Below are 19,206 nucleotides of genomic sequence, written 5' to 3'. Positions count from 1 at the left end.
AAGTATTCTGATTCTGATTGTTTCAGGATGACCTGCCATTATCCAATGACACATCTGCTTACCTGCATCTTTTGTTCGTTTCTCCTCCTCTTCTTTTCTCTTTTTTCTAAACTGAGCACCTGATGGCTTTGAACTTTTCTTGTCCATCTTCCGTTGGTTTTAATTTTGCACTCCAGTATGAACACCCATCCCTCAACCAGAGGATCACCACAACATAATCTAACAGACCTACACCTTAGTTCACAGATTCACTTTGTCTAGGGTGCATTTCTGAGATTTCACACAACCCAGGATTCAAATCATGAATACATAATGGGCTTGGATTTATAACATTATGAATGAAATGTGCTCTATTTGGAAGCAGCAGGTCTCCTCCCTTTCGACGGGTTATGTGTGAGACTTTAAATCATCAAACTGTAAATTATAAATTTTAAATAGTTATTGATCCCTTTACCCCGAGTCCTAAAGTGTATATTTATTTTCTTACTCTACTATATTTATTTACTTGCACGGCCTCGTCGTCTCGTCTCTCTATATGCTGGACTGTATGTAGCGGAGTTTACTTTGACTTCAGCAGCGAGCAGGCGCACCGAGGGCTCTCGCGCTCACTTTTCGCGTATAGAATTTCGAAAAAACATCGGTGCAAATTATAAGTCTGTATCATAATGTCTGGTGTTTTCGTGTTTGTTGGTTTGTTTTTATTTTGTTTTATTTTGCGAGTTGGCTATTAGATGCTGCTCCAGCCAGCCAGAGAATCCCCCGCCGCCCCGCCCCGCCCTCTCCTGCCTGTGCCGCAAGCAGCAGGCGCACCCTGCCAACGGAGGGCGCCCTTACTCCCAGCAAATGGGCGATAGAAAACCGATCGGTGCCTATGCCATTCCCAATATGCGCTGGCTGCCGTCGGGGCAGCATGAGTACGAGCATTTTTTTTTTTTTTTTGCCGATGCTCGTGATGCCGCCCCCATCACGATGCCGCCCGGGCAACCGCCCGTGTCGCCCGTATCTAAAACCGCTACTGCAGTCACGATTATTTGAATTTATGCTTAACTCATGTTCTTCCTACAGATCAAAATACAGCACAGTAGTTTAAGCACAAAATTAATAATGTGGCTTAAAAAAGCATTTAAAAAAAAGCCTGATGGCTTCAGCTAGAATGTAATAAGGTGAATAGAAATGGCTTCAACCACTCGATCATATTGAAGACTTGCTTAATCCTAATTTGCTGTGTAAGAATAAATTCTCGACGATTCTCAAATGCACCAAAAGGTAGCACTCCAGCAACAGCAGTGAAATAATACTGGGTATTTTTAAACACAGTAGGCCGAACTCTTGTTCATGTGACCCGCACAAGAAATACAGGAAGTGTTGTTCACTTAGTTCACTTGATCTAAATGCCCCGCTGTGCCAAACACATTTGCTTTGCCAAGAGAAACTCTCTGTAAGTTCCACTTGTTGAAGGGATTCTGTTACTGATCTAACCTATCTTTAAATTTAACAACCAATTGCAAATGAATATTCATACATGCCTCTAAAAGGAAAAGTAGAGTTCTGGTGAGCATTTTTAAAAGCAGATTATTATTATTATTTTTTTTTTACTGATTAAGTATGCAACATGGTCACAACTGTGAAGTGGGTAAAGGGTGTTAATCTATGAAAGCACAGTTTTAGGTGGATGTTATATTTTCATTTATAACCTGAAGAATGAACCTTTATTTACTTCATTTATTACAGTTTGTTGTTACATTGAAACACTGTATGCACTACTTCAACATAAGTTCATGTTTCAATCCACATAAGATGAACAACACACATTAATTTTGAGATTAGCAAAGCAACAATGAACCACTTCCTGTTTTTTGCAGCTTCTCGTCAGATAAATAGAAAGCTGCTGATGATGCAGTGGTCTGTTTCTCTCTCTCTGACTGGCGGTCGTGATGTGCAGGATAAACCAAGCAGCACTTCTCTTCATTCAGCTTTTAGTGATGTGTCATGTCTTTGCAGGTACAGAGCAGATTTGTGTTTGTGAAACATCTTTTTATCCAGATTAAATACAGATACATTGTTTTTAATTAATTTTTTCTTCCCTGAAGAAAACCACAGGTCTACCTTTGTGTTCAGAGGAGGCTCAGTGACCCTGACTTGCAACATATCCAACAAAAATGCAACACAAATCTCCTGGACCAACGGCAGATCTGTTTTCCAATATTCCGTTGTGCTGAACTGCACATTTTCAAATTTCTCATTTTACAAACTGAATATAAATCATGAGTTACCTACAGAGCTAACTATTTTTAGTGCTCAGCCTGAGGATAAAGGACTTTATACATGTGCCATAACTGGCAAAAATGGCCTACACAGCATTACGTGGAATTTAACTGTGTCTGAGAAACCCACAGGTAGGTAAAAACAAAAACATCTCACAATCACTTTTACTAAATCTTCAATAACCAATGAAAATTACATCTATGCTGCTTTTATACAGAATCCATTTCAAAGTATTTTCTATCCATGCTATCACCTGCAATTGGATTCATTCTATGTGGCATCATGTTGGCTGTTTTCCTCTGCAGGTGAGTAAATGCTTTTTAACTTCATAATAGATTGAAGAACGTTACTCTTCTTTATGCTGCCGTACACTTATTGTCAGTGCTGGGAAGACCGATTTCATCATAAAACTCACATGTCATTTTCTATAGTGTCTTCTTGCATGATTATTCTTATGTTTACCATGCAGTTTAGTTTTAATTTATTAATGTCCAGGCATTCAAATATTGAAAGGGTGCATCAAATAAGAAAAAAAATTAGTTGACGGTGTTCATAGAGCTGAAGATTTAAATTGTCATGCATTTAATTGCAAGGAAATATATGTCCAGGTTTTGAAACATCTGAAAATTGCATCAGATAAGAAAGAATAGTTAAATGCAACTTAGTTTGTGGAGCTTATACCACGCTGCTCACAGACCTGGATATTGGATACTGAAAAAATGTATGTCTATGATATCTTTAATAAACAATGTAAAAAAATAATAATAATTAAAAAAAAAATTGCAAGATAATGTTAACAAATAAAATGTGTGTTTTGTTTTTTTCAGGTAACAAAATAAAATAAATCACACAATTTGTTCACTACTTCTGTCAGTACTGCAAACTATGTTAACCTACAAGGGCTGAACCAGCCCTTTGTGCTTTTGATGAGGCATTTTTCTTGCAGTAGAGTGTGCAAACAGGAAATGCCTCTCAGTAGTAGTTAAAAGGTTAGGGTAAAATGTATCATGTACTCTTTGGGCATTTTCTTTGTAGCTTAGCCCAACCTGCATTTTTCCACAGCTACAAAAGTTGGTTAATATTAAAGGTTAAGTCCAGTTGTTATAGGCCCATCATGTGGGTGTTACATTGAGATGTAGAACCTACTGAAACACATCTTTACTGCAGTAAATATTGATAGAGTACACATGTAACTGCATGGACTTTAGGAAGTGAAAGATGAGAAATAAAACATGAACAGAAATTATGAAAAAAATGGATGATTTCAGACATCATCCTTTTAAATAGCAGAAGACTCACTGTATTTCCTGATTTACAGCTAACAATAAATAACTAAAGTCTGAGAACAAAAAAAGAACCTAAGATATTAATTTATATTTTAAACTCCCCAAATGTTAATGAGTTACAGCAAACACACCATATGCAAAGATGTTACTGTTGTGCTAAAATAACACAAATTCTCAAAATGTTTTGCATTTCATGTGGTCACTGTACGATTTAAAATCTCTTTATGAACCTACACTGATATTATAATGTCCCTGAAACACCTCCACAGTACTAAGATGAGGGGTTTCATGACTGGTCACTGCATTTTCTCTCCAGAAAAATTATGACGAAGAAACGGAATCAAGGTCCAGACTGCAGTGAGATTCCTCCTGAGTCAGAGGAGGTCAGAAGATCTCTGTCATCTCTAACACTCTCTTTAACACTCTCACATGTCTCTGGAATAATTTCTATCATGTTCTGTTTTTGCACTTTCTATCTTTATAGTTGGAGCTCCATCAACCACAGGGTCACACTGCTCATTGGAAAAATAACAAGCGGAGGAGTCAGTATATGGAGAACCTGAATTTAATCTATGATCACTTCTAAGCTGATGAGCCATGCAGTTACACAGAGACATGGACATTTTCATTTTCAAAGCAGGAACTGCATGAGAACACATCAGAGGAAATGAAACAGAGCTACTATAGCCTCTTTAGCTCAAGCATGCAGGTGTCTGTGAATGTACGGAGTTTTTCTCTTACACCTCTGATTTATCTGTAGCAGCAGCTTTACTTGCATCCTGAATCATGTGTGTAAAACATCCATAACTTTGTAGTATTATAGTTTACTGTTCATATGTGAAATCATCCACTCAGTTTCCTGTGCACTGATCAATGTGACTGTGAATCAGATGTTGCCATTGCCACCACTTTCATGTGAACATGCTCATAGTTAAGGTAAACCTGGGTTTACTTACCAAGCTGATATTTGATGTTGACCAGCTGATTTTTTTCCATGTAAAAATAAATCACGAGTTACCTACAACTATTTTTAATAACTATAATTATTTTTAGCACTCAGTTTATGTATGCAGCATAACTGAAAAAAAGTGGTCTACATAACGGTGTGTGCAATACCTCAGAAGTAGGCAGGGCAATAAGCTGGATTAATCACTTCCAGTAAAGGTCAAGATAGCAATTTAAATCAATTTACTGCTGATTTTATACAGAAACCTCTTCATAAACGTATTTTCTATACATTTTGAGCTACAACCATGTCATCTGTTATAACTGTGTTGTCTTTTGAGGTAGAGTTAAACAACAACATGTTTTATTTTGTTGTTGTTGTTGTTGTTTTTCTTGGGTTAAGAAAAGACATTTGATCCTACCTGTAGCTCTCAGCAGCACATAATAATTAAGCACATGATTTACTAATGCAGGTGAAGCACAAGTTTAATTTAAAATTCAAAGAGAACAAAGAGAACAGCACCTTGAGTTGTCCAGTATGACATGGGAGGAGATGTTAGAGGAACTTTGGTATTACTCGGACCCTCATTTCCCACGAAAAGTCCTTGAGTCATTTATATTTATAACCTCATATGAGCTTTCTGTACCTAGATTGGTAGGTGACCATATTTCCCTTTTCAGTTGTGCCTTCCTTCCTGTCTTATTTTAGTAGCTGTTGTTCTCTGTTATGTGCTGAGTTTTTGTACATATTGAGTCTTTCTTTGATGTGTTGCCTGAATAAGCAGTCTTCACCTTATTCCCAGTGCTTCCTATAGTATTGCTAGAGTTCTGTGATTTTGCATCCTCTGACTCGCTCTTTTTTCTCTGGATTGTTGAGTTTGACTCTTCAATTCTGATTCCTGTTTCCTGCATTTACATCTGCAAGGTTTTGTTTCCCTGTCCCAATTTTTTGAAATGTGTTACTGCCGACAAATTCAAAGAACGTACAGACGGGTTTTTATTGGTGTCCACTGGTTCTAAACTGCAAAGTCTGCAGTCTGAACAGAAAGGCAACTAAAACACAATATAGCATCCAAAGGGATTGCACGCAGAAAAGTGCCTCAATGCCACTAAAGAAAAATAACCTTCCAGATATTTCTCCATGATTTTTGGATTGGAAAAATATATTTTTCTTAATTTCTGTTCAAATAACCAATAGATTTACTTTAAGGCATTCCGGCTTTCTTCTCACCAAGTGAAGAGGTGAGAGAAATTAATTCTATTTTTATGCAATCATATGTGCAATTACTTTGACTAAGCACTGAAACGATACAAGATGGAAATGGATTTTACATAGATTAAATTGGAAGTAAAGGCATTTAGTATTTAAAGCAGAAAAGGAAATTGCAGCATGGGTTGGACACAGATAAAAAAAAAAAGTTTGATTAGATAGGATTAAGTTAGGACTGAGTCATGATAAGAAAATAAGAAAAAAGAGAAGGGAAGTAATATTTTCCAAAGTCTTTAGAAGATGGTTTAGCTTGTATTTTGGAGTCCTGTATTACCATTCTAGCCCAGGAAGTGGTGCTAATGCAGCTATGTGATGGTTGTCAGCCATCAAAGAAGAAGACAGCCCTGCTTAGGCTTTGTTGTGGCCTCTGTGGCCTCTGAGTGCTGTGAGGGGTTTACAGTGAAGGGAGTTTATTACTGTTTTAGCTGCCTCGACAAAACCTAAACCTAAATACATCACGGGTATCATGACGGTGGTTATCAACTTTATCTATTAAACAGAGATTTCTACTTCGTTCTCCGTGCTTCACAGATCATGGAACATATTATGCACAAAATGATCCCTGTGTATGGAAGAGGATTAGGGCCACCGGGAAAACAAAGCAAAAAACAAAAAACAAGCCCTTTTTTTTTTTTCTTTTCCAGAATTTTTTTCTCAGAATACGTGCCCACTTTTCCCCCCCCGGTGGCCCTAATCCTCTTCCGTACCTGTGAGTGTTTCCTACTCCAAACAGATAGATCATCAGATGATGATAATTTAATAATTGTGATAAAATAAGTGATGGGCATTTTTCTTTCCACTTAGGGGTGGGGATAGGAGGGAGTAGTGTATTTGTATTTTTCCATTTTTTAAAGTGATAGTGTTGTGCAAAGCTTAAAATTGATTCAGCCAAATCTGACATATTGGCTTTTTATCATAAAAGTATGTTTCTTTTTTTTCTCCTTTTGAGGAGGATTGTTACATGAGCCACGGTGGCTGCTGTTCAACCCTGTACTGGTAAGACGTTAGAATAAAGATGACCAGAGTTAATACAGAGCACAAATATTCAGTTAAATCTGATTAAAAATAAAATAAAAGATTGCTTAAAGATTTATTTACTTGGTCCACAAATAAAGTGGCACTGACAGAGAAATGTTTGTTTAGATCTGAATTCTACTTTTTGTGTTAAACCGATTGATGTTTGTCCATCTCTATATGACAAATATAATTCTTTGATGCCATAAGTATTAATTATAACACTTATTTAACATAATGGTTATTTACATATATTAACCTTAGATATTGCAGTCTGAACAGAAAAGTAACTAAAACATAATATGGCATCTAAAGGCAGCACAGACAAGTTTTTATTGATGTCCATTGGTTCCAAACTGCAAAGCATTTTTATCTAAATATTTAAACACAATCCTTAAATTTAAAATTATGTTGGTTTGTTCAGTTACTTTTGAGCCTCTTTCAATGGGGGACTGTGCATTAAAAAGGGTTGTAATTCCTCCACAGTACTTTGGAGGAAAATCTGCCTGAGTTTACTTGATATTTCTGTAAAGAACTGTTTCTGAATTGTGGTACTGTGATTATCCCTGGTGAGACAGGGGGGCTTACATTCAGGAATCGAGTTGTAAGAGACTTAGTTTATTCATGAGGGTTAGGTGTAGAACAACATCAAAAAGAATTTACAATATGAATAAGTAATAAAGGTTAACATGACTGGCTTCAAATACCCACACTACAGACCTGCTAAGGAATAGTCGTATGTATCGTTGGAATATTTGTGCACATTAATTAACAAAAAGAATAGTGTCTGTTCTCAAAAATTCAAATCATATTTTTTTCTGCATGCAACCTGAATACTCCTTTGTATATTTGACTGTACAAAATACAAAGGATATTTTGAATAATTCTTAAATGTGTCACAAGATGGCACTCCATCACAAGGAATGAAAGCATCTATACCGAGCAGTAGTCAATTAGTCAATTAGCCTCTAAATACCAGGAATATGACTTCATAACACCTCTGCTTAACACAGTCACATAATAAAATGCTCAAATCCACATTAAAGATTAAAAGAGACCAAAAAATTACAAAATAAATCCTTTGGGTGATAGGACAATTTTAAGAATAATGACTAATTAGTTAGTTAATTAGTCATTATTCTAATTAACTATATGTATATAGTTAATTAGGTGTATAATGAGCCACGCCAAATATACACCAGAGTGGCAATATAGGAGTATTTTTAACATAATACAATCAAATTCATAGTCTTAAAGGGGACATGATATAATGATAATAATGATGATACAAAGACTGATACTACTGAACTGAAATATGCAAAAACCTCCTCTTTCAAAACTACATTTTATGCAGAATTCATCCAAAAAACATCCAAAGTGCTGTTGTGCCACCACTGTTAAGGCCTTGCATTGAAATGTACTTCTTGCACACCCTAGCTACAGCAAGCTGGGGTGTGCAAGCTCCTCCTCACTATATAAAATATGTTACGTTTTCCCTCTCTCAATATTTTTCTTACTACACTGCCTCAAACGGATCTGAGTTCACTGTAGTTCCATTATAATCACAGTTATGCTGACATCCTTTGCAGTTCAGTTATTTTTAACTTTGGTATTGCAAAATGCAATTCCTATATGACATGTTTCAGTATCTTTAGAGTCATCGGTTTTTGCACAGATAAGCCTGGAACAGGTTATCTATATTGTACATAGAGAAATCTTTGCTACTTTTCCCTGTCAGGTAGTACATCTGTTACCTGTTACTATGTGTTAATATTACTGGCACAACTTATAACAATAGAAACGAATTAGAAGTGAGGAAGTGGTAGGATCAACTTCACCTCCAGATCTACAGTAGATGCCAATATTACCAGCTACATTTGGTGGTGATTTTGAATTTAAAAATCAGCTGTAATATTAAAAATAAAGGCAAAAAGGTCATGCATTTACAGAAAAATGATAGATGCAAAGTTGTGAAACCTTTCAGTAGCTTATACAGCTGTTTAAATGCTATTATTTCATCATAGGGAAGAGGTGAACCTTGTGTCATGGAGCTGATTTGTACAACAGAGATTATCTTGATGGTAAACAACAAAAATTCCAAATCTTCAGATGTTAACTGTAGATATAGAAACTGATGGCTGTCAAAGCACAAGTTTTGTCCAGAGGTGTCCATAAATAAACAGCACTTCACTGGAAGATGCACAATATAATGTGAATGGAACCTGAGTTAGGCAAAACTGTTATACTGGCCATGTAGGTGAAACTCCTCCTGATCAGGACAAAGAATCTGATGAGTCTGCAGAGAATATATTGTCATAATATTATCAGATAGTAAACTACAATTTAGAGATTCAGAAGTGATACTCATACAATAACTTTTTTTCCCTTTGGTACATGTCCCAAGTCCTTAGAAAAACAACAACAATAATAATAATGATAATAACATATTGTTTACACACAATGTTATAGTCACACACAATGGTCCAGTGAAGTTTAAAATAAATTAGTAACACTGTTTTTCAGTGCAAGAATTACAGAGAAAACTATGAAAGGTTTTTATTATTATTTTATGTGCAAACCAGTGTGTCCTTGTACTCTCCATTTAAACTGTTTCTCGTTTTTCATTTAGCTTTTATCAGAACTTTCTTCTTGTAAAGTCCACAGAATGAGCTGAGTCTCTTCAAGTGCTGCCTGTCATGTACACTGCAAAACTTTGGAGTTGTGAAGAGGCCATCTATGGATTGAAAGTGCAATTAAAATTAATTTGTATTTGTTAACAGAAATAAATTAACAGAATAGCAAGCAAACACAAAAACAGCAGTAAAGCAGTAAGGAGAGAACATGAATGAAAAAGTTACTCATTATATATTTTATTATCATCATCAGATTGCTATCTAAATTGTGGTTTGCTATCAGAATTATAAGATCAAGTCCCCTCTTTAGTCTTCTGTAAGTCATACACATGACATGCACACAAAGGCACCAACTATGGATTGTAAATGTAGATAACTTTATGGAAACTACAAGTGAGAATGGAAAGCAAACTGTAAAGTGAATACATGACTGAAAACACCGTGAGAAATGACAATCTGAATAATACAAAGTTATTCTAACCTTTCCTCCAAGCTGAACATGATGCACATGATACTGGACACAAGTCAAGGTCCTGTTCTTGTAAAGGTCCTTTTTCAGGCACCTGGTCCGGCTTTTTCTGCAAAAGTAAAACTGTGACCATGCGGCATTTTATTTCAAATTGTTTATGAATAACACTAAACTTTGTTCTACAAACTAAGTTCTGATGCTGTTGGGATGCTTTTTAAATTTTAAATAAAAACAGGATGCAATAGTTTCCACATCTCATAAACTCTGATTTTATTGACAGTAGAAAATGAAAATTCCAGCAAGTGTTTAAATGAATATTTTACTTTTTCATTTAAAAAACAGTTTTAAAAAACTCTTTTTGAATTTGATGGTAGCAATGTATTTCAGAACAACTGGGATAGGGCCACAAGATGTGACATACCTTCAGTGTTGTTTATACTGCAGTATATGGTACTAACAGGGTCTCGTGGCTCAAAGAATGGCATATGGCCAGACGGGGCGGTGGTTTGTGTTAATGAGTTTAGGTCTCAATTTTAATTTCAAGACGTTTTAAAACAATTCCAAGCAATCTTCATTTCAATAACATGATCTGAATTAAAGCTGACTAGTGTAAGAATAGGTTATTGTAGTATTAGGGATTTAGTTGTATTAACGATAGTAAAGCATTATATTAATTTAAGTAGGTCATAGGTCAAGCTGCTAAACATTCACACATAGAGCACATAGAACTGGGAGAATAAGTCAGAGGTGTATGTGAGAAGCAGAGATGACAGAGCTGCCATTGGTGGGATAAGGAGTTGGTAAACCAAAGCAAGGAGAAGACAGTGTGCGGAGAAGTGGGCAGCAAGGTCCTGTCCTCCTTCCTATAATGCAAACTTTCTTCTAATTGCCCGCTTCTTCTAAAAACAGGGATGTGAATGATTGAAACTGCCATGCTCGAAGCCAGAGGTGGGCCCTTGGCCTGAAGAGGCTACAGTAGCAGTGTTGTCCTCCCTCTGATTGTGTTCCCTTGCAGTTCCTGCTTTGAAACAGAAAAATGTCCAAGTCTCGGTGTAACTGTATATGTGGATGTCTCGTCAGCTCAGAAGTGACCATAGATTGAATTCTGCAACTCTGTATATTGACTCCTCCATGTGTTATTTTTCAAATGAGCAGTGGTACCCTGTGGTTAAGAGAGACCCACATACAAAGACAAAAAAATACAAATTAAAATCGGGGGAGATTCTAAGATAGGAATTAAGGTAGAGATGTAAGAGTGCTAAAGATAATAAAGATCTTATGACCTCTTCGGACTCAGGAGGAAATTGATCCTCGACTGGATCCTGATTCAGTGTCCTCGTCATACCTTTCTGCAGAGAAAAAGCAGTGACCATATTAATGCTGTCCAGCAGGTGCTTCAGGACTTTATTCTACGAGATCTGGTTAGTAAAGGCACTGTACTTATTACAGTGTATAAGAAACATAAGACATCAGTCTCTTTGAAAAGTTGCTAATAGTGATAATAATAATTATTTATGGTTGTATTTTAATATTTAAGTAGAGGAATGAATTATAGACGTAATGTATGAAACCATGGCTGTAATTACACCCACCACGATGAAAATGTGGAAAAAAATAAGTGTGTCTATGAAGATAGTGGATTTAAATAGTTGCAAATACAGCATGATTACTGTTTGTCAGTTCTTTTAGTTTTGTTTTTATTGTGGTTACTGCAGTAATAGGGTTTAATTATGCAATATTCTGAAAGGTCTTGATGCATGCTCATTTATCCAGGTAAGGAAATCCCAGAAAGTTGATCCTGTTCTTCTAGATGTAACATTTTCATTGGGACAAACATTTTTTCACTCATCCAACTGACTTCTTCAGTCTGAGCTGACTGCAGGTTTCCCCAACCTTATAAACAGTACATTTGCATGATGACCAGAACTAGCATCACTGGTTAACACTGGTCTGTCAGTGTTAATCAGTTAATCAGAAATTCAAATTATGATTTAATTGAATAATGGAGAAAAGATATCCAAACCTACTTAGTCCTGAGTGAAAAAGTAATTGACCCTCTTATTTAATAATGAATTAACTTTAATAAAACATTCTTTTGGAAAGCTAAGTTCTGTTTCACTAACCACACTCAGGCCTGATTACTGGCACACCAGCGTGAAGAAGGCTAAAGATCTCAACAGGCAACACAACATGCCACGATCTAAAGAAACGCCTGAGAAACAAAGTAACTGACATCTTTCAGTCTGGAACAGTTACAAAGGCATTTCTAAGGCTTTGGACTTTGGTGAACCACTGTGAGAGCCATTACATGCAAATGGAGGAAACTTGGAACAGTGGTGAAGATTCCCAGGAGTGACCAGCCTCCCAAATTTACTCCAAGAGGTTTTTTTTTTTTTGTTGCTTTTTTTTTTTTTTTTTTTGGCATTTTAAAATATGATGGCCAAAAGTATTTAGGTTTAAGTATGAAAGTCTTAAGCCTTAAAATAACACATTGGTGTACTTTTCTGGTTGTACAATGGAAACATGCCGGCTGGGGTACGGTTACCACAAACAAAAAAAAATGGCTTCAGAGTCAGTGTATTAAAACCACATCAAACTATTTTTATGCTACTGGCATTTCCTCTTTGCACCTTCGACTCTATAGAGAACTAGTTTGCAGTACTTACAGAAATACCAACCAAACTATGTAATTACATTTTCTTTCCTTAATTGTCAAAAAAGCATTTAGGTTTTCTCAAACCTTTGATTATTTTGTAAACTAATAACTAATAAAACTAATAATGCAACTGGTTATGAAATAAAAGATTAAGTTTAGTAATAAAATAACCTTCTGAGCTCAGTGAATTCTTGGTCAGGTGTGAGCATTCAGCCTGTGACCACTAATGTAATGATTTTGTTATTGAACTGAATTGAAAGATGTCAGTTCATTTAGACTTTATGAATCTGGATTACCCTGCAATGCAGCATAAATTTCCTTTACTAAGATTACCTTGCAATTAAATGCATGACAATTTAAATCTTCAGCTCTATGAACACCGTCAACTAATTTTTTTCTCATTTGATGCACCCTTTCAATATTTGAACACCTGGACATTAATAAATTAAAACTAAACTGCATGGTAAACATAATAATCATGCAAGACGACACTATAGAAATTGACATGTGAGTTTTATGATGAAATCGGTCTTCCCAGCACTGACAATAAATGTACAGCAGCATAAAAAAGAGTAACGTTCTTCAATCTATTATGAAGTTAAAAAGCATTTACTCACCTGCAGAGGAAAACAGCCAACATGATGCCACATAGAATGAATCCAATTGCAGGTGATAGTATGGATAGAAAATACTTTGAAATGGATTCTGTATAAAAGCAGCATAGATGTAATTTTCATTGGTTATTGAAGCTTTACTAAAAGTGATTGGGAGATGTTTTTGTTCTACCTACTTTTGGGCTTCTCAGACACAGTTAAATTCCACGTAATGCTGTGTAGGCCATCTTTGCCAGTTATGCTACATGTATAAAGTCCTTCATCCTCAGCTTGAGCACTAAAAACAGTTATCTCTGGAGGTAACTGATGGTTTATTTTCAGTTTGTAAAATGAGAAATTTGAAAAGGTGCGATTCAGCACAATTGAATGTTGAAAAACAGATCTGCCGTTGGTCCAGGAGATTTGTGTTGCATTTTCCTCAGATATGTTGCAAGTCAGGGTCACAGAATCTCCTGTGATCACCATCACACCTCTGTGTCCTTTCTCAACAAACTCTATTGTTTAAAGGGAAGAAAATGATTTAAAAATATATTTCTGTATTTGATCTGCATAAAAGACAAATATACTCTGTACCTGCAAAGACATGCCACACCACTAATAGCTGAGTGAAGAGCAGTGCTGCTTGGTTTGGTTTCAACACCATGATCATCAGATAGAGAGAGAAGCAGGCTTGAACTTCACTTTGAACTTTATTTGTATCTGAGGAGGAGCCACAAAAAAGGAAGTGGTTTGTTGCTGTTTTGCTGAACTCAAAACTCACGTGTGTGTATGCGTTTCATTTTCGTGGAATAAAACAATACGTTTTATAGGAATAATGGATTCAGGGCATTAGCTTAACAAGAAATTGCCACAATTTAAGTGATTCCCCACTTGAAATTTAGTCACTCATGTTATAAACGGATAATCAGATGCACCCGATTAAAGGAGAAATTTTCAATTGCAGTAAAACCACATCTGCATGGTTTATCACACGTTACCCACAAGAGTATTCACAACTGTACACATGTTGCATACTTGATCACGTAGTTGAACCCGTTACACCTGGCCTATCCTAATCTTGGTGCAATAAACATTTTTCTTTTGATATCTTGCACCATATTTTTGACCGGAAGTGTTAACACAATAGATATCGTCTCGCTGTTTAAATGTATAGTCATCTTCAAAGTTTAGAGTTTCTGTTACATCTTGATCACATTTCTAACGTCTTGCTATCATTTGGAAACTAGTTCCACTGAGGCAGTGTGTCCTGTAGAACAGCATTATTAGAAGGCTTGTGTTTTATGGACAAAATCGGCTTCAGTGCAAAAACAAATAAATGACACAAGTGTTGTTTTATTTTGAGCAGTCCACATTAAGATAATAAAGTGTGTGCTTCTTTGTTTTGAAGCTGATAATTATTTTACCCATTTTGCGGTCTTCACTCCTGCTCATTAAGAAGTATCTTGCAAGCACCCCCTGCTGTACTCCAGCTGAACTGCAGCTAGATTCTAGAAAAAAACAAAACAAAAAGGCTTTTTGGTTTTAGCTGTTTGGTATTAAGTTGTAGCGAAATCATCCAATGTCATTAAAGGTTTCTGACTGAAAATATTTCTGCAAATTTGAGAAAAAAAAGCTAGTTCACAGCAACAAAAGATAAAAAGGTGAAAGAAAGAATTTCACTGAAAAGTGTGATAACTTGCCCTCACTTAAGTATGGAAATACATTACCTCAAGAAAACTAAGAAACCTCAAGTAAACAGATGTTGAATCTGCAGTACAGTGATTCCACAGTTTTAAAGAGAGGTTTACTCATTTATTGTTCAGAGCCTCATTTATAGACTATTAAAATAAATAAAATAATAAAAACCAGAGTGAAAATGCAGGTTCCACCCCCCCTTTTTAAAAATAAACTTCCTGATGTCCTCATGAATGCTTCTTCCTTCATCCTGGGTCATGTTTGCTTTTTGATCCCGAGTGTCCTGGACTTTGGACGAAATGTTTGCACTTTGAGGAGTTGCTGTTTTCACATCAGTGGCACCTTTCTCTTTTTCTTGCTCCTCTGTGGCCAGCTTTTTATTCAAGCTGACTTGTAAGACCAGAAGGATTTGCATTAGGTACTTTTCTTTAAATTTCTCCATCAGGGATCAATTACATGGGCAGGTTTTAATGTTTACAGTAGGTGAGTCCTGTTTTGCATCTCTGAGTGCAAAGAGGAAGACATTTGCGATCCTCATTCTCACAATTGGCTGCTGCCTTGGCGATTATCAAAGTAAAATTGATCGTGACAAAATCTCACTGCTAAGATTCATTCATTCATTCATATGTTGTGAATTTACAAACTTGCTTTTACAGACACACTATGCTTAAGATACCATACTAATCACCACCAAAATATCGGAATGAATGAATAAAGTGGTCATTTGTATAACAATCACACATAATATTGATAAAGAAGATTATAGGACTGTATTATCCATTCATCCATCCATTCCTCTTATCCGTATGAGAGTCATGAGGTATTTACTAAATAAGAATGTAGTACTGATGCTGACCCAATCAATCTTTGGATCTCATTCATTTTGTAAGAGCATGAAAAAATGTCTAAGGTAGCTTCTTACACTGTGAAAACTAACTTTAAACACTTTCTTTATCAGCCTTTTACTGACTTTAGTAGACGGTGCAGTGAAGAGAGACAGGAAAGCGGGGGAAGAGAGAAAGAGGGGAAGACCTGCGGCAAAGAGCCTCTGGTCACATTCAAACCCTCAGCCATATGGCCTATGGTTGCCTGCTCATCCCAGAGGGTTAAACCAGCGCACTACTTTTAAACACTATTAAACTAATATTTTCTTGGATTTAGTCCAAAAGGGTCCAAAGTTCTGTTGTTTTATTTTATTTCTGTTTTGTTTTCTAAAATAACATAAATTTACTCCAGCAGGATGTACACAGGCAGATGAGTGACAAAGCGGTGGTTGTAAGCAAACTTCCCAGTGAAGGTTATTATTTATTCAGGTGTAGATCTTAGGAGATAACCCACTGAAAGACAAACAGTAATTGTATGAGATGTTGAAACCTCCCTTTGTAAATTGTCAAGAGATTTATTCTAAAAGACACTTCTTCAGCTGAGAGTCTGATGGTAGAAACATACACGCTGCAGTTTTTACTTGCAAGGGCGCTCACAGAGCGCTCACACGAGAGTGGGGGCCCTATGATGTGCGCTCTGTTCTTGCACTTGTCTTTATTTATATACAAAAGTAATACAACAGTGAATACGTCTATTCATAGACAGAGGAATGTTAGTGCGTATGTATGTGCGTATGCAGGTGTATGTGTGTGTGTGGTTCTGAAGGACGCGGCCCCTCTTCTTGTTAGGGATGGAAGATAAAAGTGTCCAGCTGTCCTCTTCCTGGTAAAGAGTGAAACTACTTGTTCAACTCTTATTATCTTATCTTATTATCGCTGTGGGAAGAAACTGATAAGAAAAGAACAGAACAAGTCTTATAGTGAACAACAGTCTAAGTCATCAAAAGGTTATTATGCAGTATTCTATCACATGCAAACTTATATCATTAAAAGCTTATACTGACTACTAAGTACAATTCTCCACTGACATAAATGAAAGATAATTCTCAAAGTTTACAAAAGACAATCTGTTGTGGCTTGTATATATATATATATATATATATTTTTTTTTTTTCACTACAGCTATGGGACCCATTTCATTGTTGATGATCTCATGAGCACCCTATGAGACCTGAAGTTTCTCTATGTGAGTTTCTAATACATTTTTTATTATTTTTACTAATTTCTAGCTATCAGTTGGAAATTACTTAGGTGATGGAGTTTATTGTGAAGAATTCCATTAGTAGAAGCCTTATGTTTATGTTTGAGGAGGTAAATCAGATTTAGGGTATAATTTTTTAAATATCATTTACTTAAGTTTTTTGGTGTTTTTTAAACAAGCAAAAAAAAAAAAAGATTTATTTCAAGCTGTTCATATTAATGTCACAATAAAATGTGTGCTTTTTTGTTTCGAATCTGCTAAAATTCGGACAAAATGGCTGGTTTAGTTTAGTTTGTTCAAAATATTTTTTAAGTGACTGATAATAAAATATCTTTTAAAATGGTTTTTTCATCTTTTCCTGTATTGCAGTGGAAAATGTGCACTAAAATGATTACACGGTTTTAAAGAGGGATTTCTTTATATATCATTCACAACTTTTTATTTTGTTTGTTTCTTTGTATTAATGGGTGCTTCTTTTTTCATCCTGGATTATGGCTTTCTCACTCACTAACTTGTGTCCTACAGCTCCTTCACTTGCCTCTACAGGGAGTGCAGAATTATTAGGCAAGTTCTATTTTTGAGGAATAATTTTATTATTGAACAACAACCATGTTCTCAATGAACCCAAAAAACTCATTAATATCAAAGCTGAATGTTTTTGGAAGTAGTTTTTAGTTTTAGCTATTTTAGGGGGATATCTGTGTGTGCAGGTGACTATTACTGTGCATAATTATTAGGCAACTTAACAAAAACAAATATATACCCATTTCAATTATTTATTTTACCAGTGAAACCAATATAACATCTCCACATTCACAAATATACATTTCTGACATTCAAAAACAAAACAAAAACCAATCAGCGACCAATATAGCCACCTTTTTCTTTGCAAGGACACTCAAAAGCCTGCCATCCATGGATTCTGTCAGTGTTTTGATCTGTTCACCATCAACATTGCGTGCAGCAGCAACCACAGCCTCCCAGACACTGTTCAGAGAGGTGTACTGTTTTCCCTCCTTGTAAATCTCACATTTGATGATGGACCACAGGTTCTCAATGGGGTTCAGATCAGGTGAACAAGGAGGCCATGTCATTAGTTTTTCTTCTTTATACCCTTTCTTGCCAGCCACGCTGTGGAGTACTTGGACGCGTGTGATGAAGCATTGTCCTGCATGAAAATCATGTTTTTCTTGAAGGATGCAGACTTCTTCCTGTACCACTGCTTGAAGAAGGTGTCTTCCAGAAACTGGCAGTAGGACTGGGAGTTGAGCTTGACTCCATCCTCAACCCGAAAAGGCCCCACAAGCTCATCTTTGATGATACCAGCCCAAACCAGTACTCCACCTCCACCTTGCTGGCGTCTGAGCCGGACTGGAGCTCTCTGCCCTTTACCAATCCAGCCACGGGCCCATCCATCTGGCCCATCAAGACTCACTCTCATTTCATCAGTCCATAAAACCTTAGAAAAATCAGTCTTGAGATATTTCTTGGCCCAGTCTTGACGTTTCAGCTTGTGTGTCTTGTTCAGTGGTGGTCGTCTTTCAGCCTTTCTTACCTTGGCCATGTCTCTGAGTATTGCACACCTTGTGCTTTTGGGCACTCCAGTGATGTTGCAGCTCTGAAATATGGCCAAACTGGTGGCAAGTGGCATCTTGGCAGCTGCACGCTTGATTTTTCTCAGTTCATGGGCAGTTATTTTGCGCCTTGGTTTTCCACACGCTTCTTGCGACCCTGTTGACTATTTTGAATGAAACGCTTGATTGTTCGATGATCACGCTTCAGAAGCTTTGCAATTTTAAGACTGCTGCATCCCTCTGCAAGATATCTCACTATTTTGACTTTTCTGAGCCTGTCAAGTCCTTCTTTTGACCTATTTTGCCAAAGGAAAGGAAGTTGCCTAATAATTATGCACACCTGATATAGGGTGTTGATGTCATTAGACCACACCCTTCTCATTACAGAGATGCACATCACCTAATATGCTTAATTGGTAGTAGGCTTTCGAGCCTATACAGCTTGGAGTAAGACAACATGCATGAAGAGGATGATGTGGACAAAATACTCATTTGCCTAATAATTCTGCACTCCCTGTAGAGTCTCAGTGTGCTGGACTTTGGATGGAATGTTTGCACTGCTGGAGTTTGTGTGTTTTGACATCAGTGGCCAAGATATTGTTCAAGCTGATGTTTAAGACCAGTAAAACTTGTGGGCAGGTTTTAATGTTTACAGTTGATCAGATCCTGTTTTGCATCTCTGAGGAGACAAAAGTTAAGGACTTCTAAACAGAGAAGCAGA

General features: G+C 36.4%; 1 protein-coding gene across 1 annotated transcript; it reads left to right on the top strand.

Annotated features, from left to right (window-relative positions):
- The first annotated feature begins 1,424 nt into the window (after nucleotides 1–1,424).
- LOC120437071 lies at nucleotides 1,425–4,564 on the top strand. Its single transcript, XM_039607802.1, has 6 exons — nucleotides 1,425–1,438; nucleotides 1,863–2,001; nucleotides 2,091–2,396; nucleotides 2,483–2,570; nucleotides 3,868–3,934; nucleotides 4,036–4,564. Exons 2-6 carry the CDS (start codon nucleotides 1,935–1,937, stop codon nucleotides 4,135–4,137), a joined length of 630 nt encoding a protein of 209 aa, XP_039463736.1. The 5' UTR covers nucleotides 1,425–1,438; nucleotides 1,863–1,934; the 3' UTR covers nucleotides 4,138–4,564.
- The last annotated feature ends 14,642 nt before the right edge of the window (nucleotides 4,565–19,206 follow it).

The sequence above is a fragment of the Oreochromis aureus genome, unplaced genomic scaffold (genome assembly GCF_013358895.1).
Source record: "Oreochromis aureus strain Israel breed Guangdong unplaced genomic scaffold, ZZ_aureus HiC_scaffold_388, whole genome shotgun sequence".
In the NCBI taxonomy this organism is placed as follows: Eukaryota; Metazoa; Chordata; class Actinopteri; order Cichliformes; family Cichlidae; genus Oreochromis; species Oreochromis aureus.
This window is presented reverse-complemented; position numbering and strand designations above follow the sequence as displayed.

Excerpts from the sequence above, each read along its gene's own strand:
- LOC120437071 (XM_039607802.1), top strand. The coding sequence starts at position 1,935 with ATGTGCAGGATAAACCAAGCAGCACTTCTCTTCATTCAGCTTTTAGTG. Across the intron at positions 2,571-3,867 it reads TTGGCTGTTTTCCTCTGCAG|AAAAATTATGACGAAGAAAC; the intron begins GTGAGTAAATGC and ends TTTTCTCTCCAG. Across the intron at positions 3,935-4,035 it reads TTCCTCCTGAGTCAGAGGAG|TTGGAGCTCCATCAACCACA; the intron begins GTCAGAAGATCT and ends CTATCTTTATAG.